This window comes from Gopherus flavomarginatus, chromosome 11, assembly GCF_025201925.1.
Source record: "Gopherus flavomarginatus isolate rGopFla2 chromosome 11, rGopFla2.mat.asm, whole genome shotgun sequence".
NCBI lineage: Eukaryota > Metazoa > Chordata > Testudines > Testudinidae > Gopherus > Gopherus flavomarginatus.
In genome coordinates, this window is record NC_066627.1 from 49635107 (window position 1) to 49657586 (window position 22480).

The 22480-nt window shown below is 48.6% G+C and overlaps 1 protein-coding gene across 5 annotated transcripts in view; it reads right to left on the reverse strand.

Moving 5' to 3' along the window:
* Positions 1-369: 369 nt before the first annotated feature.
* LOC127031484 (tyrosine-protein phosphatase non-receptor type substrate 1-like) overlaps positions 370-22480 on the reverse strand; it is a 78517-nt gene continuing 56406 nt past the window's right edge. For 3 of the 5 annotated variants that reach the window (XM_050918338.1, XM_050918335.1, XM_050918334.1), the window contains 7 exons: positions 11970-12311; positions 9577-9891; positions 8622-8972; positions 6868-6981; positions 5121-5142; positions 4162-4201; positions 370-2799 (listed from right to left, as the gene is read on the reverse strand). In XM_050918338.1, coding sequence (XP_050774295.1) covers positions 2554-2799; positions 4162-4201; positions 5121-5142; positions 6868-6981; positions 8622-8972; positions 9577-9891; positions 11970-12311 — 1430 coding nt within the window. In that variant the 3' untranslated portion in view covers positions 370-2553. The remainder of the gene's footprint in view (positions 2800-4161; positions 4202-5120; positions 5143-6867; positions 6982-8621; positions 8973-9576; positions 9892-11969; positions 12312-22480) is intronic. The other 2 variants (XM_050918337.1, XM_050918336.1) reach the window with 2 other exon arrangements.

A 22480-nucleotide genomic window follows, 5' to 3' on the forward strand; every position in this document is an offset into this window, starting at 1 on the left:
ACCCGGCTTTTCACCGCCCTGTGGCTTAGTCTGCCCGTCTGCTCCATGGGGATCACATTGCCCTGCCTTGCAGAGGGGTCACGAGGCTGCACTGTGAAGCCCCTGGAGCTTCTTGGATAGAAGATGCTTTAGACGTACAAAGCAGCTGTGCTCAGCCCTGCAAATTCTTCTCCCCGACACCACCAAGGGAGGGACAGAGTAAAACTGGGCAGTACAAAGAGATGTGGGGGGGAAAGGATCTGAGAACATGAATGACTCAGATTTGCCACCCCACTCCCCCAGGGTTAGATAACCCAGGAAGGATGTCCTGGCTTCCCTGTGGCAGGGGGCCCAGAGCACTGCAGTTGGCACTGACACACAAGCAAGACAGAACTTTGAACTTTTTATTACAAAAATATCCTGCAAGCAAAACAAAACAAAAAAATAAAGTTGCAATCTGTACAAGTGGTCACCCTGTTGGTTTTGAAACATCCTGTCCAGATCTCCTGGCTTCCCCTTCCTCCTCCCCTGCTCCCTGCAGGATCAAGCAGCTAGAATACAGTCTGGTTTCCAATGCGTCTTAGTACTAGATTATTTCTCCCTCGTCCGCCCTCCTTCCAAGGAATGGTACCACAGATCCCACGTGTTCCCTTTAATACTGCTGAGGAAAGGAGGGCAGTGAAAGGGCATTTGGCCATCACAATAACTGGGCAAAGGGGCTACATTCAGGCCTGGCATAAACGAGTATAATCCACTGCCTAGAGTGCCAGCTGCCTAGCCCAGCTCTTCTTGGCCCTGGGACTCTTGAAATGTGAATCCTAGGGATAAGGTGAAAATTGAACCTGTGCATTATCTGCAACCTCCCATGGAGAAACTCAGGAAGATGGCTGCTTCTGAAATGCCACTCGGGGCTGCATTTCAGCTTTGTCTGTCACTTTTCTTTGCTAGGCCGGTAAGTCTGCCCGGCAGTGGGGAAGGCCGCGAAGTCAGAAATCCGCTCCCCTCCCCGCAGCGCTGATGGAGGGTTACTTGCTTACCAGAACTTCACTTGACAGGGTTGGGGATTAGCACGCTGACTTTGACACTTAGTTTTGCACGTCTCATCCTAGTGATGAACACACAGCACTCCACCCATGGATGACACACAAGCATTGGCTTTTAGCTCTAAAGATTAACAGTTACATGTCAAACAGTCAAAGCATGGTGACGTTGTTCTCTGGGGGATGCCCTCCCCCGTGCATCAAGGCTCTCTTCTTCCTTCCAGGCACTGGGGCCAGGAGTGCTGGATGAACAGGAAGTGCTGAAAGGCAGCATAGCCCTAGGATTAGCCTGTGCTCTGGCAGTAGAGGTTGGCTAGCCTCTTCCCCACACCCTGGCTAGCACAAGCTTCTGTAGGAAGCCCGTTGGTCCCAGTCTCAGAGGATAAGCTCTGTGGTTGGTAATGAGGATGCTCTGTACCAGGGGAACACAGGCCTGGAAGAGGTGGTGCCTAATAGCTCAACTAGTGTAGCTTGTGATTGGCTCCTGGGTCAGATAAAGAATCTCCGCTCTGCCCAGGGAGCTCCGCAGGCTGTGTTCCCCAGCCCAAGCTGCTTGGTGCTGAGAAACATCCTCACTTTGTTGATCTGATTGCAGAGCGTGAGACACACAGCCTGGTGCTCAACCCTCAAGGGCAGGAGGGGGTCACTGGTCTTAACATACTGCCCAAGGATGGGATGATTGGGGAGGGGAAACCTCAGGTGGAAACTTAAGGAATTACTTATGACACACTTAGTTTGGAAGGAAATCTGGGCCTAAAATGAGCAGTCTCGTTCAGAAGCGGGTTTTGGAGCAGGGGAAGGGAGGAAGTTTGAGAGGAAGAAGTAGTAGTCACTCCAGATCAGTGTCTGCTCTTCACAGAGGGACTCCAACAGGCAAGCTAGTTGGCTTATGTTGCCTTGAGAACAGCAGTCCAGAGCCTGCTGCCAGACAGCTCTCTGCCACTAAGTTATCTCCCAAAATGGCCGCTGCCGCCTTCAGGTGGCTGATCTGAGGCAGCCTGGCTGGTTCTTCCATGCACACGACGTGCTAAATTGGCTGCAGAGAAACTCAGGTGTTCACTAGACTGACACGGCCCTTGTTTGGAGAGGTTACGAGATGGAGTAGGCCACTGCACCAGCAAAGCACTGAAAACAGTCTGTCTGCTTAACACGTGTGAAAGCAAACTCGGTGCACTGAGCGAAGGACCTCTCCAGTCTTGTGACAAATCACTGGGAGAGTAGAGGGAGAATAGCAGAGATACTGGTTCAGAAATAAAAGCTGCGCTGTGTGAAGGTCTGGGCCTCTCCAGGCTGGGTGTGGAAGTTGGTATTAACTCAAGTGAGGAAGGACACAGTGGCATGGAGAGGCTTCTGCACGCTGTGTGAAGTATTCCAGACCCAGGAATGCAGCGCCCATGGCTTGGCGCACACTTCCACTGTGCTCCTGGTGCCTCCATTGAGAGCCAGTGTTGAAGGACCAGGGCTCCACGTCCAGCTGGGGGCCCGCCATACTTCACCGAAAACCCAGTGAGCCTCGGACTGCTTTTAGCCCTGATCATTTCCTTTGGATTTGGACGCTGGCATACTCTGAGACGGCTTCCTCAGGCCGGGGGGCAGGTCTCTTGGGTGACTTGCTGAGGTGGACCATGTCCAGGTCAGCGTAGGTGAGATTGTCTTCAGTTGCTGCCGGCTGGATGCAGGCGTATTCAGACTGTGGACTCATCTCCACAAACCGGGGCGTCCTCTTCTTCTGCTTGTCAAAGTTCAGGTCTGCGTAGGTCAGGTTGTTGGGATCAGAATCCTGAGTTTGGGGAGGTAGAAAACATGGAGTCAGTAGGGAGCTGTGTCACCTACAGATGGGGTATTAAGCTGTTCATCCTGAGTTAAGAGCCTGGTCTAGTGGCTATAGCAAGAGATTGGGGAAAGAGCTAGATTCTACTCCCAGCTCTGCTGCTGACTGACCCTGGGCAAGTAATTTAGTAGCCCAGTGCCTCAGTTTCCCCATCATAAACTGGGACTACAACTACTTCATTAATGACTACAGTGCTCTGGGGTCCTTGGATGGACCTGCTAGGGCAACACAAGTATGATGTGCTCAAACCTAAAGTCCTACCATCTGAGACCTGGAGTCTGTGATGAATTAGTGGTGCTGGATCTTGAGACAGGTGTCCCCATTCCAAAACCAACCCCTCAACTATGGGCATCAACTGTTCTCTGCTGAATAAGCCAGCCAGTTGGCAAAGATGGAAATGGCTCTGGAGACTGATCTACCATCCTGGGCAGGATGACGGCATGCTGGTGGGACAGTGTGCGGTAAATCTAGCCAGCAGCAGTGCAAGCTGTACCTGTTGTCAGATAACTTGGCTCTAGAACTGTCATTCAACCTCCTGGGGACACTTGCTAGTGTTTCAAGAGGGGTGGAGAAGCACGCTAGTCCACAGGGCCCAAGACTAACCAAGACACTTGCTGGCTGCCTTCAGGCTTCTCAAGCAACTGAGCTGCACTATTACCATTCACTGCAAGAATTTTCCCTTCAGTCTGCTGGCGAAGGATGCTCAGAAGGAAGAACCAGCTGGCAATACCAAGCTAGAGACTGCAATCCACTGCACCCCTGTTGGTCTGGAGATGCTCCACTGGAGTCAACAGAATTACTCTAGACCTGCAGTGGTATAAGTGAGATCATGGTCTGGGCTGCTGTGTCCTGAATGGATGAGGTCTTACCAGTTTTCAGTCAGCTGTGTGCCTACATGAGCGTGAGCATGTGGACAAGCTGAGACAGGGGGGATAGAGCTCAGTTCTGATCGGTAAATTACTCATAGCTGCATCACAGAATGCAAAATAACTCTAGAAATAGCTTCCCTGGTTTATTGTACAGCTGGCCCTGGTCACAACAGATCCAGACTTGTTCTTTGGGGAGGGGTCTGGATGAGGAGAAGAAAAATTCAGTGCGATGGCGGCAACATCCCTATGCAATTTAGAGAGGGAGATTTGTCCTGTACTGTCTGTCTCTCCCTCCCACCCCAGCCATGGAAGTAGGCTTGTATAGCTGAGATTCTGAGCACTTAATAAACTGCCACGATTTTAGCCTGACGCTTGGTATTTCATGGTATCTTCTGCTGCTCAACCCTCTCCACTTCCCCAAAAGAATCTAGTTGTTACACACCTGGGGAGCTGGGCCGGGGCTCTTCTCAGGCTCGTGTAGCCTACAGAAAAAGCAACAGAACAGAGTCAAACACTCATTGTATTTTAAAACAGTAGCACTGCTGGGTGACTAATGGGCTTAAGTGGGGACACACACAATTGACTGTATAAAATTGATTTTCTATAAATTCAACCTAATTTCATAGTGTAGACATACCCTAAGTTTTGCAGAGGATTCTTTCAGGTTAGGATGGCTGAGGACTGACTGACGATTGATCGCAGGACAGAGGGGAGAACCATTGGACATCAATGCGTGATAACAGAACTAACCGCACTCCGCAGAGTTTATCCTCACACAACACACAGATATAAATAGCCGGCTGGCCATAGGATGAAGATTTGAATTCCCTCAGGCTGCCTGTGTGTGGCATGGACAATGAAGAACATGTGGCTGGTCGTCTGCTCAGTTAATGAATGTGAGGGTGTATGCTCAGCCGGAGCCTCCGTTCAGCAATGCTATGGGAGAACCATCTCCAGCGATGTCGGCTTGCTGGCTCGTAGCTGTGTTTGTACAGAGTGACTTAGCTGAGCTGTCTCTGGGTGGTAATTCTTGAACAGTCGTGAGCTGCAACAGGCTGAGTCATGGCTCATGAGCTACTCTTGCCTTTACAATGGCTCTGAGGTATTCGACCCTGCCATGTCACTAGAGCTAGAGACCAATGTCTCCATAGCACGGATCTCCTCTTCCAGCCACTAGTGACTGAGCATCACATCAACCACCATGTACAGGTGAAGAGCTTTCAAAGTGAAGCATAGACCATCCTAAACCGTAGGGATTTAAGTTACAAACTTGGAACCTAGCTAAAATTTGACTCAATTCATCCCTGATGTCAACACTTTGACTTCATTAGCTCCTGTGGCTTTAAATTCCCTCATTGATTACCCAACAGTTCAATGAAGAAAGTGGAGAGCAGTGCTTACCTTACAGAAGGGGAGCTTTTTCCTGTTAAAAAGAGAAACACAACTTAAAAAACCATACTGTAATAATCACCCCTCCCCACAGCATTTCATGTTAGTTTATATTTTTTAGCTCCTTCGCACACTATTTACTTTTTTTCTTACTTTTTTGGTGGAAGTTGCTAGATCAGGTTTTCCAGAAACCCAATAACAGCATCTTCCTGCAAACTCTGCTGAACGTGTTGCAAAGCTCCTTTCCTTTGATTGCAGGACAAATCTTTGTGAGTGCAGTCTAAACCTTTCCTATTTTAGGAGTGTCTTTTGCACGACACACAAATTGTATCAAATACAATATTACGGACAGCCTGGGGATTTTCAGAATGGGCCTGTTTTATGAAGCTAAACATGGCAGCATGCTAGAGTAGTGATGGGAAAGGGGTCAGAAGCCTGTAACAGTATCAGAGTTCTGAGGTCTTATTGCTCTTGCTGTTTAAAATGTTATCAGTTCTCCTTGATGAGATTATCCCCTGGTAATTCCCCTCCCCTCTTATTTGTGGGATGGATCTTCCAATGCCTTCCAAGCACACTACTGGGAGCTGTGATTCCTCCAGCAATTGGCAGAAACTAGATGGGGGATGGTAGCAGTGAGACTTTTCCCATTTACCCTCCCATCAGACAAGGGGGACAACCCTACTGAGAAACCCTGAGATCACAACCAGCGCTGATGTTTCAGTGATGTATTAATGGGGTGCTGCATTGTTAGGCAAGAAAATACTGCAACAAACCAGTGTCTGAAACACCCTGAGCTTACAGCAAATGTACAAACACACCCGCATCCCCACATGGGCTGATCTGGATCCTCTACAATCCCTTGTTGGACTAGCTGGTTGCAGCACCTGAAATGAGGTCTTAGTTCACGGCCTGGCAGAACCAGTGATGCGTTTAGGAGTGGCATTCCCTCCATGCGGGGAGTGGAACAAGTGGTGCAGCTGCATTGGTCCTTCCCACAGTGCAATGCTGAAGTTATCCAAACACCTGCTCCTAGCAGCTGTGCTGGGCTCTATGGGATGGGTGCTAGAATCTATGGGATAGTGTTAAAATCTTAGTAGCCCCCATATGTTCTAATGCATGGGGGTGAGAGTATCTCCATCCAAAATGGGGTTGCCCCATGGACATGCTAAGCCTATTACAAGGACAAACACAACCCATCCTTTCATGCAGTCAATGCTTTCCTTGCTTGGTGTCCATACAGCATGCCCTCTAGATAGGGTGTTAAACCAAGGGTCCTTTTACTCCTCATCTGTCCAGGAGGATATCAGATATCCCCTGGGCATTTTTTTGAGAGCACTAGGAGAGAACCCTAGTGTCCTGGCCAGCATTCTCCCTCAACTAGAGCTTTTAAATTCCCATAACTGCCCTTAACATCTGTAGTCATTGCCCCTCCATCTCTCTAGCTTGCATCTTAGAGAGTTTCAGGGTCCCTAGATGCTATTTAAGGAGAAGAACAGCAAGTGTGACTCATTCATATGAGTTCCATAATGCACAACAAATCTATTCCAGTGGCTGTCACCCTTAAGCTATAACTGACTTTTCCCTACAGCTGCGAGTGAAATTCTCTTCCACCTTCCCCCGGTGAACGCTAACCAGTTTGGTTCAACCCCCCCTTCCTGATGCTTGTGTGTTTGTAAAGCACTGCCTGCGTGTGTGGGAAGAGAGTGATCTAGCCAGGGCACCCCCTGGCAGGCACCCCTGGAAAATAATTCATTTTTACCTTTGCGTTGTCGTACTCTGATGAGGTAAATAACGGCGATTACCAATACAACCAGCACTGCACAAACCACTGCTACTGCTATGTAGATCTTTTTTTCTTCAGATAAGTAACTATCTGTAATGAGAAAAATTCGGGGATCATAGGAGGCCAGCGTCAGAACAGTCAAACAGAAAAACTTCTTGCCAGATGGAGTGAGTTAAATGTAGAACATCTGGGCGTGTATTTATAGTAAAGGTGAGCTAGGCCTCAGGAGCCTAAGGGAGTTAGGAGCTCAGCTCATGGAAATTCAGACTCCCTTTGGTCTCTTTAAGAATCTCAACCACAGCTCAGGTCTGAAGTTTGGTACAAATGGGAACTTCCCTGGAGTTTGATTGTACAGATCTGGGATTCCTGCTCATAGCTGTTGTAGAGATGACAGGTCTGTTCTGAAGGAGAGCTCTGCACATCATGGAAGCATGTCCATTTCACCAACAGAAGTTTGGTCCAATAAAAGAGATTCCCTCCCCCACCTCGTGTGTCTCAGGCCTAGTCTGTGGGGTTTAGAGGAGGATTTGGAATCCAATTCGTTAGGTGCTCTAGATGTGTGGATATAGTTGGCTGAAGTTTTTCTGGCAAACAGTGAAGTTACCAAAAAGTGTGCGTGGTTGGGTTCTTTATACCAGAAAGACTTGTGAATTCAGGCCAAATTCAGCTAATCTTTCAGTGGAAACAACTAAAATGGCTTGTTTTGGCCATTTCAAAGTCCAGACTTGGCTCTTGTTTATTTTGAAATGGTGTTTTGTTTAGATGTTTAGCTAAAGTTCTGTTTTACCTAGAAAAAAGGGTGAGACACCCAAAGCAAACTTCCATTTTTGGGTCAAAATAAACCGTATCTGAGGTGGGTTTTTTTTTTAATTTTGTCCCTGCATCAAAAATCCATTATTTGCTCAGCTCTAATAATGACCAGTCTCAGCCCATCTGCTGAGTATATCTAGTGAAGACCAGCAACGTCAAGTTAACGTGTTCCCATTAGACTGCCCCATAGCTATAGAAAAGGGGCGGGGGAAGCCTTTGAGTCTCGGTATAACTTCTGGCAGCACTAGACAGCAATCCCCCCCGAGTGGCACAGCAGCCACTATAACTGTTCATCTCATGCAACAGTGGGCTGGAGAGGAATATGAGAGAGACCCTTAACCGACAGATGCACACCATGTGGAGGGGTTAAGTTCTGTCTTGGGATACTGAGGAAGAGTCAAGAGGCAAGTGATCAGCTGTACAGAATGTTCATAGTGAAACCTCCAACAGGCCGAAGGCTGAACTCAAGCCCCCAGGCAACACACAGGGGCTGGCTCATCCCCAAACCAAACACACAGGTTCAGTTACTCAACTGAACCCTCTGCGTTTGCCCAGCTCTGGCTGGCAGCTGTTTGTATAAGATACTAGCTGGCCACGTGGAACCTCAACTTCGTGTCTGCAGGAGTGATGATGTCTGAGCCCCTTGGCAAGGGCCTCTGTCACACCCCTGCAGGGCTGCTGAGATCATCTGCCCTGGGCACAGAGTGTGGCCAAAGTGACAGTTCCTGCCCTTAACCTTCCCCTTCCCACTCTGCCCAAGGGCCCCAGGAGAGCAGAGCTGAGCGATCATCCCGGAATAAAAGAGTGGCTGTTACACTGAGGCGCTCCCCTGGCGGAGATGGGCTGAAATGGCCCCTGGTTCCGCAGAACAGACCTGGCATTTCCCAGCAGTGCAGGGGAGGGTTCGACTGCACATTTACCTCCAGCAGATGAAGTGGGATCTTTGCCTGGCTCAGCAGGTGGCTGGGAGAGTCTCAGCATCGCACTGGTATTGACGGGGGGCTGGGAATCGTGCACAACCCGACAGGTGAACACGGACTGACTCCTCTGCTCGGTTGCTTTGACCTCCAGGGAGCTCTGGAGTGTGTACGTCCCATCTGCATTCTCGGACAGGGCAGAGGACTTTCCCAGATTCGTCTCATTTCCGTTCTCCAGCCAGGTGAGACTCGCATCCTTGGGGTAAAACCCCTCCGCGCGGCAGGTGAACGTCACAGATGTGTTCAGTGCGACGGGCACCGCTGGGGCAGTGCCCACTTGCAGCCTGGGTGAAACTGAGAACATAAATATCCAGCGCTCGGCATCTACAGAAATTCTCCTTTTCCTGCTGAGTTACAGGGAAATTTCTGGGGCTGGACAAACAGACCTTCCCCCTGAGCCCATGTTCCACTTGTGACGTGATATTTTTCCAAGGGCAAAGAACTTGGCTATCTCTAAGTTGCCTTCCCATGTGTGAGAGCTTTGGCCCTCCCACAGGAATAAACCCAGGGGAAGGCAAATGTTTTAAAAGGAACAGAATGCAAAAACCCAAATCGACCGTGTCCCCAATTTCCCTCCCCTTCTCCCTGGAAAACCCCCTGACAGACCCAGCTTGGGACATTAAAAGGGAGAGTGGTGTCTTACCAAGGTTTAAACAAAGTCAAACACCTTCTCCCCCTGCCTGCCCTCCACTGGGCTGGAGTAGGGGATGTGCCAGCCCAGGGTGAAGAGTCTCAAAGTTTTAAGGGCACAGGGCAGAGTCCAGATCTGAATCTGGATTTCAGTGACTCCCCTCTTACCCCCCTGACCCTCCACTACCCAGCCCAAAGGCTGAAGGATCCATCTCTGCCTTTCCCCACTAGCGGAGCCCCCAGTCATCAGCCCCGGCTGGGCTCCTACCTCGCAGGGCATCGCTGAGCTTGTAAGTCGCATGCAGGGGAGCCGGTAAGGTGCTGTGCTCTATCTGACAGGTGAGCTGGGAGTGGGCATCTCCTCGGGTCAGGCTCACCCCTACGGTGCTGGACACGTTGTAGGAGATGCTCTCGTGTGCAGGGAGAACCTGGGTCTGGGGGTCTGGGAGTTTGGCCCCATTTTTGAGCCAGGTCACAGTGATGTCTCTGGGGGAGAATCCTCCTGACGTGCAGGTGAAAGTCACTGGGGGACCCGGCTCTGCCCTGCTGGGGGGGCCGGACACGGACGGGGCCGACGGTCTGGCTGCAGGGAGAAGCGTTTATCAGTCAGATCCCTCTGTGACTGAGAGCCCATCCCTCCACCCCATGGGACCCATCTCCCCACAGGGACAGCCGGAGATTGGGGGAGCCCCAGCCACTGCCCCACAGCAAACACAAAGGGTGGGGGTGTAGGGAGGTTAGTCATGGGCAGAGATGCTGAACCATGTGTATAGTGGGGGTGCTGAGAGCCATTGAACCAAACTGTAAACCTTGGATAAAATGGAAACTACTTCAAGCTGCTGGTGGGGGGGAACAGCACGATATCACCCCTAGTTCCAGGACCTATGGTTATGGGGGGGAAATAGCCCCCCCTTCTTCCCTCAAAAGCAGGGCTAGATAAGTGCCTTAAACTGTGATCCCCAAGAGCCCCACGTGAGGCAGGGAGCTACCTGAGCTCATGGGAGAGGACTAGGACAGGCCTGTGTGCTAAGCCCAGCCCTCTTGTGGTAATCGGGCTTAAGTCCAGCTTTCAGGGTGTGCCCAGCTCTGTGACATGATCCATGAATAGGAACCCCTGGCCTGGAGTCGGGCAGCGGAGGTGCCTTAGGTGGTTGTGGTGTGAATGAGCCAGGCAGGTGTGTAACGCCACACACACCAGCTGGAGTGGTGATGGGGGTGTGTCCCCCTTAGCCTGGCACGAGAGTGCTCAGCTGGGGTGGGGTGACCCAGGTTCAATTCCTCTCTGCCTGGGGTGGGGGGAGAGAGTAGAACAGGGGTCTCCAGGTGAAGATGCTCTACTGTGGAGCCAGAGAGAGAGGAGGCGGCTGGAGCCTGATGGTTTGGTCACCCAGGTTGGAGGTGAGAGAGCCCAGGGCCCAGACCCCTGCTCCAGGGACTTTCTGCACAATGGGGCAACTTCAACGGAGGGACTGAGGGAGCCCCCCAGAGGGTCCCATGGGTGCAGGGGTTAGAGCACTCTCCTGGTGGGGGAGGAGACCCCTGCTTAACTCCCCTAACAAAGGGGGATTGAACCCGGGGCTCTCACACCCAGGTGAGTGCTCGAACCAACAAGTTTAAGGGGAGGGGGGCTGCCTCCACCACCTCCTCCTCAATTCTGAATGGGACCCAATACACTGGGTGGCCTCTGAGCACATGAGGCAGGCAGGCAGGCAGGTGCCCAGTTCCAGGTTTGTGAATTGCTCTGGGGCTGAGGCAGCTGGATGGCCGAGGGGAAAACCAGAGGCCTCGGGAAGTTCAACCCTGAGTTTAGGCTCCGGCAGGGCTTGAGCGTTTGGTGGGTTGCAGTGGATCCTACCTCTGGATTGCGGTGCCTAAATCCAGCCTAAGGCCCCCAAGTCTGGGGTTTAGGTGCCTCAGCATCGGTGCTGGAACTGAAGTGGTTTCCATCATACGCAGGGTTTACAGTTTGGTTCAATGGCTCTCAGCACCGCCCCGATACACATTGTTCCAGCCCCCTGGTGCCTCCGTACCCTTGTGAATATAACCCCAGATGCCTCATGACTCATTCACATACCCGAGCTCAGGGGCAGTGAGCTTCAAGAGAAGGAATTAAATGAGTTGAGGAGAGCGAAGTCCCCCCAGGATTGCGTCTGGCTGCAGCTCAGTTGCACACACAAGGAGTGAACTAGGGCTGGATGCTCCAGCCTCCCAGGTCCTGTGGGGCCTCCCCCCAGCTCTGTACAAGGCAGGGGAAATGGCCCTGCAGGTGGGACTCGAGTCCCAGCTTGGTACACTGGCATCAGTGAGGTGATGCCTGGATCAGCCTGCCAATGCCAGCAGCACCTGCATGTTTGTGGGGGAAGAGAAGGGAGGCACTAAGCTGACACCTGCCTCCTCCCACCAGACCCCCCTTCTGGTGCTCACCGCAATGTGAAGCCATCTTCAGGGGGCCAAGGTAGGAACAGAAATGGAGATTTTTTGCCTGGTGCTCAGATCCCCCAGACCCATCTGTCACAGGGCAAATCTCCACCAGGCTGCTTCAGCGCCAATGTAGGTGAGTCCCATGGGAAACGCAGCTCCCTGGGCTGAGCTGGGTTGTTCCCCGCCCTGGTACCAGTCCCAGGGGGGAGGGGCGTGTGGCTGGGGGGAGCTCGCACTCACCGCTCACAGACACGGCTGTGCCAGAGCCGGATCTGAACTCCTCATCGGCTCCCGACCCCTTCTTAAACTTCACACAGTGATAGACCCCAGCGTCCTCGGAGCGGGTGTCACTGATGCGGATGGTGAAGTCTGTGTCAGAGCCACTCACAGCCCGTGTCACCCGGGGGAATGATCCTGCGTCTGCATAAACGAGCCGGCGGCCACTGCCCGAGCCCTTAAACCACCTCACGGGTCCTGCTGGAGCAAGCCCAGTCACAGAGCAGGTCAGAGTGAGAGTCTCTCCCGCTGACACTGACACGGCGCCCTGGGGCTGCAGCAGCTGGAACTCCTGGGCCCCGGCACCTGTAACAAAAACAACCTTCATCATCCAGCTCTTTCTTTTCTTAGACACACCCCTTGCCCCTGGGGGCGGGACACAGCCAGTGGCACTATTACAGGAGGTGACCTTTAGAGTAACAGGCAGCATCATTCCTCCTGTGTCCAAGGGCTGAGCCCATCATGTCTCTTTTAGCAGGAGCTTACAGCATTGCCCTGCATTACAGCAACATCCCAAACCATCTCCCCATTGCTCTGGGGCTGAGCTGCCACCTGCAGAAGACAGGTACAGTCGAACCTAAAAATACCTATCAGGTTTATCTGCGTTGACTGAAAATAGCTGGGCTGGGCCAAATCAGCTGGCCCATGCCCCAACCAAGGCCCTCTGGGCCTGTTGGTATCACACAAACAGTTCCCATCTTCAGTACCCAGGTGATAGGCACCTTATACTTACCCTAGAGAGTTACACACCTTCAAAGTCTCTATCCCTTCAAATTGCACACACAATGAGGTGGAAATGTCAGTCTAGACAAACCACAATTTGTTGTTGTGCTGGATGATTGCCCTGGAGAAACTAACATTTAGTCAAAGCAGCCAAGAGTCCTGTGGCACCTTATAGACTAACTGACGTATTGGAGCATGAGCTTTCGTGGGTAAATATCCACTTCAACATGCATCCAATGAAGTGGGTATTCACCCACGAAAGCTCATGCTCCAATACGTCAGTTAGTCTATAAGGTGCCACAGGATTCTTTGCTGCTTTTACAGATCCAGCCTAACACGCCTACCCCTCTGATACTTAACGTTTAGTCATGCATATAAAATGTATGACTTGTCTGTGGGTATCTAACAGTGCTTTAACCCTTACCATACAATCCCAGGTGAGGATGGCTTTATCTCTTACTACCTGTGAGTCATGGTTTTTTTTTCCTTTTACAAGAAAATATTGTAGGTGAGACAGGGACCCCCAAAACAATAGCAGTTACAGCACTGCCACAGCATCACAAATTCTTCTGTGTATTACTGATAGTATTTCATTCAAGAAATCCCCCTGGGCTGAGATGTGGTGGACATTCTTGGTCATGATCAAAGAAGGGATCTACAGCACTGAATACACTCCTACCCCCAAAACATGGCTGAGCAATCAAGCTGGGCCATCTTGAAAAGTTTCAGTGGATCCTCGCAAGGCTAGAGGCCTGTCTGCAATAATCCCAGCCTGATAGCTGGGGGACTGGTTTGGGCTTTGCCCTAGTTGTTAGGCAGTGTGGCTTCACCCAATGCCTGTTGCCCAGTTATTTATACTTTGCTAAAACTATTCCATTCAAGGTCCTCTAGCCCCCAGTTGTACAGGTTTGAGCTCAGCGCAGGAGGGTTCTTGTGTGGAGATTAGTTATGTCACTTGGGTTATACCTGATGCCGCAGGTCTCATCCCCATACAATCTACCCAGAGGTCTGAATGGTGAAAGGAGGACGGGGGGAGAGGTTCTTCCAGCCACCACTTCCCTCTCTCCAGCTCCTGCTGCCCCCAGTCTCTGTACAGGGCTCCCAGGAAGAGATGTCCTCCTGGCTCCAAACTCTGCAACAGCAGTAGCCGTGCTGCTGAGTTACTGGTAAACTCCCTCCTGGAGGATGGGGCGGAGCAGGAATGAGGGGCCGAGCTGGAGAGCAGCGACATCCTGCTAACGTATGAGACTGAACCCAAGTGTTCATCAACAGAGCAGCCAAACTGATACCCCCCCCCCCACACACACTGCTGCCAAATGCAAACTAAAGAAAATATTGATCTCCTAATCAACCAGTTAGTCACCTTTACGGGGTGTTTTGTATTGATGATATTAGGAAAATAAACTCCAGACAAGTGTGACTTTCCTGGTGACTGTTTAACGTGATCAATAGAAATGGCTGGGGTTACAGTTAGAGGGGATGTAACTGACCTTTTCTTAGTGGGTGACAGTGTTGTCCAGCTATATTCTCCTGCCAATCCCAGCCTGGCTCTGATGCTGCAAAGAAACTATTTTTACACAGGAGAGATCTATTCCTTTCAGTAGGGTATCATTAAACTTCTTAATTATGTAATGAATGCCCAGGGTGGGCACCTCAGAAATGGATCTTGTAACAACAGATGCTGGTTTTACTTGTGAACCACGTGGCACTTCCTTCATGGGCCTGACAGTCCTCTTACTACAATGGAGTTCTTGGGAGTAGCTGTTAAATGATACCCGCACAAGAGAGGCGACTCAGGCTCCTTATCTCTACGGTGTAATTGCTCTAATGATTCTGTGCTCCATACATTAATCACTTCTTTGCTCTTAAGTTAACACAGGAGAGTATAAAATACTCCTGCTCACAGGAAACTAGCCAGTCTCTGCAGCATGTTGGGGTTACACCAAAACTTTCACTGGGCTCCCCTGATTAACATTTGGTCCTGCAACCAGTTGTGGTGGCATGGAGTCCTGGGCCTGTGCCACGTACCATTGACTTTGTGGCATGTAGGCATGGAAGTCCCTGCTAGAGGAACTGGCAGCAGGGTCAGAGCATTAGTGAATAACAATAATAATTGTTAGCCCTTACAGCGAGCTTTACAATTCTAATGCACTGTACAAAGATGAATGCATTGATCCCTACGTTAGCCCTGTGAGGCAGGTTGGTGTTATCTCTGCTCTATCAGCAAAAAGGGCCATTTAAAAAACACCTCACAAACTTAAGAACATAAGAACGGCCATACTGGCACAGACCAATGATCCATCTAGCTCAGTATCATGTCTCTGAAAGTGGCCGGTACCAGATACTTCAGAGGGAATGAACAGAATGGGGCAATGAGTAAGTGATCCAACCCCATTACCCAATCTCTGCTTCTGGCAGTTGGAGGCTTAGGGACACCCCAAGTATGGGGCTGCATCCCTGACCATCCTGGCTAATAGCCATTGATGGTTTTTTCCTCCATGAACTTTTTTCAACCCAGTTATACTTGTGGCCTTCGGAACATCCCCTGGCAATGAGTTCCGCAGGGTGACTGTGTGTTGTGTGAAGTACTTTCTTTTGTTTATTTTAAATCTGCTGCCTGTTAACTTCCTCAGGTGACCCTTAGTACTTGTGTTCTGTGAAGAGGTGATTAACACTTCTCCATTCACTTTCTCCACACCAGTCATGATTTTATAGACCTCTATCATATCCCCCCTTAGTCGTCTCTTTTCCAAGCTGAACAGACCCAGTCTTATTAATCTCTCCTCTATGGAAGTTGTTCCATATCCTGCATCATTTTTGTTCCCCTTCTCTGCATCTTTTCCATTTTTAATGCAAGAAACAAACTAATGTAATTAATACAAATACAAGAATAGGTCTTATTTCCTGCATTTAAATCTTTATCTTTACTTGGCATCTATTGAATTCAAATACTGAATCTTAGAATAGCAGGCCTGGGCAGCACCACTTGGCACTAAGCAGATGTGATATTTATGCCAGTTCTTCCTAATTAACCAAAAGTTACTACCGTTTCCTGCCAATAGGCTAAGGCACTTCCCTAGGAGACATCTCAATAAAGCAGCTCCCCAGTTAACCAGAGTATGCTGTATTAGTTAATGCAAGCGGGCACTTTTGCACAGAATTCTCCACCTTGTGAGCCTGAATGCTCATTTGCACTTGCATGGCAAGGCTGTGTGTGTGTGTCCACATGCATGTGCAGAAACAAGCCACCGGTCAACTATGTAGGAACTTTACCTGAGGTCTCTCAAAATGTCCTGAACATTCCAATTTACCTTCAAAATGTAATGATGATGATGATAAAGCAGCCTCGGATGAAACTTCACTGTTACCCTGACCTGTCATGCTCAGCTGACTGAAACACTGCCTGGTTATCTAAAGTAAATTAAGTGCTGCAATACCTAGGCAGAATAAAGCAGGCAAGGTGAGGGCTCAAGACAACCAGAAATAATGAAAAGTGCTGTAGTCAAGACCTGTAGAAGCAGCAGCAGGAGGAGCAACATAGGTGGAGATGCTCTGTAGCCTATACAGATATTTGATGTATGTATTTTGGCAACACTTGTCATCCTCGTCATGCTAATATAGCTATTGGAACTGAACTGGACAAGATTTCTATCCATGCCATTGCGTACAGTTACATTTTTAAACGCTGCATGGAGGGAAGTGTAATATAGTTGCAGAGCTTCTGTGGATGTTAATGGCACTCACAGCTAGAGTAAATCACTGCATGCCATATTATTATGGGGAGTCAATAGATGGCAACTGTAACAAATAGTGTTAAGTTTAACCAAACGTGTAAGCACTTAGCTCTTAAGGAAATGCTTAGTGTTAGCTGTGATGCGTTTTTTTAAAATGCTGAGCATTTCACCAGTAAGGTCTGTTCTCTTTGCCTGAATCCAGTAATAGTCTTCAGTGCAGCAGCTGCACACAGGTTATATCCCCCACCAGAAAATTAAAGACTTGGACTCAATATTGCCCTGTGAAGAGTTCCCAGTGGTGCAAAGGGGTCTTACAACTACTGTAGAGACCAGATGATTTTCTCAGTTAGCCTAAATCCCAACTGAATGCCAACCACTTTCCCATCATGGTGGCCAATATCAAAATGCTTCAGAGGATGGTGCAAGACACTCCCTACTGGACAACTATGGAATGACTTGCCATAGGGGAAGTTTCTCCCTAGACCCTGTTAGTTAGTGGCTGGTTGATGCCCTGCCACAAGGTATTTTTTTAATCACTTATAGTTTTTTATCCTCTATAATGTAACTCACTAATGTTCTCTTCATTCATATACATTCTCAATCCTTTGATACCTGTGAAATTATTGACATCAATTATTCCTTGTGGCAGTGAGTTCCACAGGTTAACTGTGCGTTGTGTAAAAATATCCATTTTAAGTTTGTTGCTTTCTGCATGTTGTTCCTTTCACAGATTAAATCCTGGGTTTTGGTGTGACTAAGAACACCAGGACACTGAAATTTCCTCAAAAATAGAATGGGGCTGATACAGCATCAGCATTTTGATCCTGAGACACAAGTGTGTCCAAAAGGACTTTTTTCATTTCAGTAGGAGCTCAGTGGCATTTCAGAATGTGCAAGCTCAGCCTAATCCCCATTTCATCTATCCATGAGTGGTGTCAGTCTAATAACTCTAGGCTCATACAACATTAAATGTTACTTTGTCCCTGAGTTTCTCAGATACCCATTTACAGCAGTGTCCCTCTCTGGAGCACGTGCCTGGTGTGTGAGAAGTTCTTTAAAGGGCAGGGAGTAGAGAGACGAGAGCATGTGTGAGCAGTGAGAAGAGAACGTTAATCTCCACTGGACACAACTGTGAAACAAGGCATCACACTCACTTTCTAGACTCAGACATGCTTCCATTAGTAGCAAGCAGCAAAGAGTCCTGTGGCACCTTATAAATGAACAGACGTATTGGAGCATGAGCTTTCATGGGTGAATACCCACTTCATCAGATGCACCCATGAAAGCTTATGCTCCAATACGTCTGTTCATCTATAAGATGCCACAGGACTCAGTCTGGATCTGTAAAAAGCGACAAACACAGCTACCCCTCTGATACTTGACATTAGTAGCTCTGATCTATTCCTGCAGCGAAGCAGCCGAGCATTCACAGACATTTGAACATGTGAATGTGGCTGAGCCTTACTTGTACCAATGGTCAGACCAAGTTTAAGCTGCGTCTTTGAGAACTCTCTCCAGAAGCGACTCTGTTTGTTTGGCTCAGCACTGAACGAGTGTTCCTTAAACCCATCAGCAGAACGTAGCACAAAGGCTGTGAAGAGCTGACGCAGATGAGCTGTCCTACTGACACCTTATCTCTGAATGTAATAGATACAGATCGAGCATTCCTGTAACAGAGCCCACTAAGCAGCCCAGATAAGGATCTGACCACACTGGTCATAGCTAAGGCTGCACTCAGACACAGCTACTTGTGTGCACAGGAGAAGGGAAAGTTAAACTTCTGCTCTGCACCTAGCCAGTACATCTAATAGTCTAATTTTTCTGGGTGCCTCAAGCAAGGCCTGTGTGACCCAGGAAGTAAGAGATCTAAAAGCTTTCTGCAATATTGGTTCTCGTTGCTGCTTCCTGAGATTTAGAGCTCCCACAGCTTCTCCAAACCCTCCTACGCTCTCCCAGGAAATAGAACCAATAGCATGTGACTTCTGATCATCTGACCAAACACAACAGCTCCAATTTTGTCCAGAGAATCCTTGCAGCAAACCGATCAATTCAAAGAGTATAAAAAGATTAAATTCATACAACAACCACATCGGAGGAAATCACAGTCATTTCGGTAAGCACGAAGAGGCCAAGCTCACCAAGTCAACTGTTAACCACGAATAATTCACTCAGCTCTACTGTGCACACAAGTTTTGTTAGCTCTGGATTTAATTTTTGTAAATGACTGCAACCGACCAATAGCCTTGAAACACAGGGAACAGATGATAAGGAAAAAAATCCCACATCTCTCCCAGCTAATTTGGGATTGTGTTCCTCATTTGGGTCTTTATCTTATCTTTATCAAATAAGATCTCCTTTCCGTATGCATCTCCATAATGGGTGACATCAGCTGGGTTTCCCCTGTTGACAGTCACTAGATTTAAGTATAACCCGTTGGTGACTGTGTGTTACAGATTCCTCTCTGTGCCCTATGCACAGAGGATATAAATCTCTAGAGAACATTGGCTTTTAGCTCTGGAGGTCTCTGGTTCAATCCCCTGTTTGTGGGCCAAGCTGGTGGCCATCACATAAGCTCTTGGGACATGGAGCTAGGTTGTCATTGGTGGATGGCTCCCTGCCATGGAATTGGCACCAGAGTCATTGTGTTGGGCTTGAAGGAATTGTGCCAGGGTTGTCGTCTTGACTACTCATTTGCTGGACTCTGGGCTCAACTCTGGACGTGATTTCCACCTGGCGGGCTGGGACAGAGGGCTTGGGGGGAATGGTTCATACTGCTGCCTAATGCATGCAAGGCTGGCTGACAGGTTTAGATATATATATACTGTTCCCAGAAGCCATGAGTGCACAATTATTACACAGAAGTAATATTAAATATCGGCCTTCGCATGTTGCACACCAATTGCTTTGAAAATGGACCTAACTGGCTTGCAGACCTGTTCTCTTCCATGATCACTTGGGGATAACAGGAAAGCAGCTTCTGCTGGAAAAATAATTGTATTGCCAATGCATTGGCCTCATCTTTGGTATTAGAACTGCTTTGTGAAAGAATTCTAGGACATTCTTGTCCATTTCCCACTGCAATCCTCACTAGAAGCCCAGTCCAGCAAGTCTCACTCAGGTACGACTCACAATGTTTTCAGTGGCACTTTGCCTTGGAGATCCTTCAACCCTATCTATGTTCCTATTCCGACAATTATCACTGTAACCTCTGAGTTTCCTGAGGATTGGGCCCTAAGGAGAACATGATGGAGGGGAACTGAATGCTCGCTACTGCAGGTGATTTATTTCTCCAACAAAAGTTCATTGAGAAGATAATTTTCCTTCTGCATCATGCTCACAACAGCAATGTTTGATTAAATTACATCTGCTAAAGAGGGGGCAGTTTCCAACATTAACTGTCTGAAACAACCTCCCCCTGGTCTTATCAGACAGCAAAACAAAATTCTGCTCTGTCCAGAGGAAGATCCTGGATAAACTTTTCCAGTAGGAATGAACCTGTCAATATCAGTAGCCTTAGGCAGAGGGAGTGTGTAGGCTAGTAGAATATACAGTGTGTAATGGACGTGAGAGAGCTCTCTCCTTCCTCCTCCCTCTCGCCATCTGTCGATCTCGCTGAGAGGTAAGCACTATACCCAGAGAGGAGGAAGATGGGGAAAGCGTCTGCTCTGGAATCCTGGGGGGTCTGAGGAGCCTCAGGAACAGATATCAATGGGTCTGGATATGGTTCAGCCAAGTTGTGTGTATTATTTATCGGTTTCTATTATCAATGCAGGCTTTCAGAGGGACGGAATCTGATCTCAGTTACACCAATGTAAATCTGGAGTAACTCCATGGACGTGAACGGAATTACTTTGCATTTACACCAGTATAACTAGGAGAGGAACTTGGGCCATGAACTGTAACTGTTGGTCACTGTTGTTGAAACCCACTATACATAGTCTCCAGTTAGGATGGCATTTCCCCTCCCTGGCAGCCCCGCATCTTCAAGCTACTTAGCAAGTATAGGAAGTGGCAGAGTACTAGAGACTTTCTTTCGTGCTCCTGGAGCTCAATCCCGTCTGTGTTTTGAAGTGAGGATCTGCAGGCAGCTCGTCCGTATCATGCACTGGCTCGTCCAACCCTATTCTTGCAACGTGTGCACATCTGAATGGCTGTCAGCTTCTAACTGAAGAGGAGTTTGTGGTTAATGAGTCTGTTCATTGTAGTCGAGTCCAACTGATGACACACATTTGGCCACAGGTCAGCCAGTTGTGTTGTTGCAGCTGGTGAGGTCAGTGCACTAGATGTGGCTGTTTGTTTCAGATGGAGCTGGCACTTGGAGAGGAACGATCAGTGTAACTATGAAACAAATAGCCAACAGCAGCGTGGTGTGAAGCTGCCACTAGCTTATCTGGCGGCTTTGGTTTCCGAGTCATCTCTGTCAACGTTGCCCAGCTGTACGCGCTTTGGGAATATATTTCAAATGTTGCTTTTGCCCAACCTGTATCAGCCCTTCTCCCCCATTCTCCCAACCCAGCCTCTTCTCCATAACCTGTGATGACCTGTTGGTCCGTAGATCAGACATAAGCGACTGCTGATATTACGATTTACTGTAATGGCTCAGAAGCATTTGCAGGATGGGCACAGCACGCAAGCTTCTGCTATGATCTGCCATGCTAGCATTTCCTAGCTTCAACTAGGGGTATTTACATCACACATCTTACAAGTATACAACTATCACTGGAGCTGCCATACAAAACGGGCCTACCTCTCAGCATGCCTATTGACATAGTGGGCTAATTAATTCCTGGTATAATTCTAGCAATGTCAGCAGAGTAACTCCAGGGATGCATTTGGCCCAGTATTAGTTTAGAAATGGCTTGAAATGCCAAGACCCACTAGTGGTGTGAGTCCCTTCCCCTCATCACTATGAAAGAAGAGGAAGCTGCGCTGAAAACCCCTGAAGAGACATGCATACCTCAGCATACAAGCAAGAAAATGCAAAGTTTAGGCTGAAACTCCATTCCCTGTCACACTTCAGTGACTGAATATTTTCTCTTCCGCTACTTATTTTCCCCACAATTAACCCACCCCCCCATTATCTCCTCAAAGCAAAATATAAGCTCTGTTACAGGTGAGCTTCCGAATCCACCGGTATTTCAATGAGCTTAAAATCAGGCAAGAATCCACCCAGCCCCTTCATGAAGGCTTTTACTACACAGCACCGAAGCACTGAGTGGGAAGGTGTTCAGAAAGTTTCTTCTAATAGTCTGTGCAACTCAGCTACTGACTCAGATGCTGATCATGTGACACACATACTGTACAGTGATCAAGATCATGAGTTCCTTCTGCTGCATCACACACACGGAAAAGAGATAATTTCCACAGCCAACTTCCACAAACGAAAGACAAGCTGTTCTTCCCAAGTGAACACTCATTCAGCAACAAATCACTTCCCATGCACAGCACTGAACAGTTTCTTAGAAAACCCATTTTCTTAGGAAACTGGCAACTTGTGTTTTAGGACCCAGTCCTGCAAGGTGCTGAGCACCCTTAATGCCTTTAAAAATTAGAATTAAGGATCAGTGAAGGAGAGTTAAGCGTGTGCTCATCCCTGCAGGATTGGAACCTTAATGCTCATCTGCTGCAATCTACTTTTCCATGATGTTAAATTTCAGGGTTAGCGAAATGTTGTTTTTAAAAGCACTATATCTCATCATGTAAGGCAACATCCTTGTAAGTGTGGAAATCCTCATACCGCAGACCCAGAACTTGTACGGTATAGAATTCATCATGGGGGGAAGTGGCGAAGTCTAGAGTGAATTACGGTGAGCCTAGCTGAGCAAGGAGGCACCAGCATGCACAGCGTCCCATGGCACGTGCTCAGTACCATCTATCCTCACCTTGGTTTTTGCTTGGCTTAGGAGAGCAGTAAGTTTTCTGTTATTTGTAGTTTAAACTTTCCGGTTTGTTGAGTGATTAATTTTTCCTTTCTCCCCATTTTCAAGTAACTTGCTGCTAAGTGGGTTGGAATGGGCT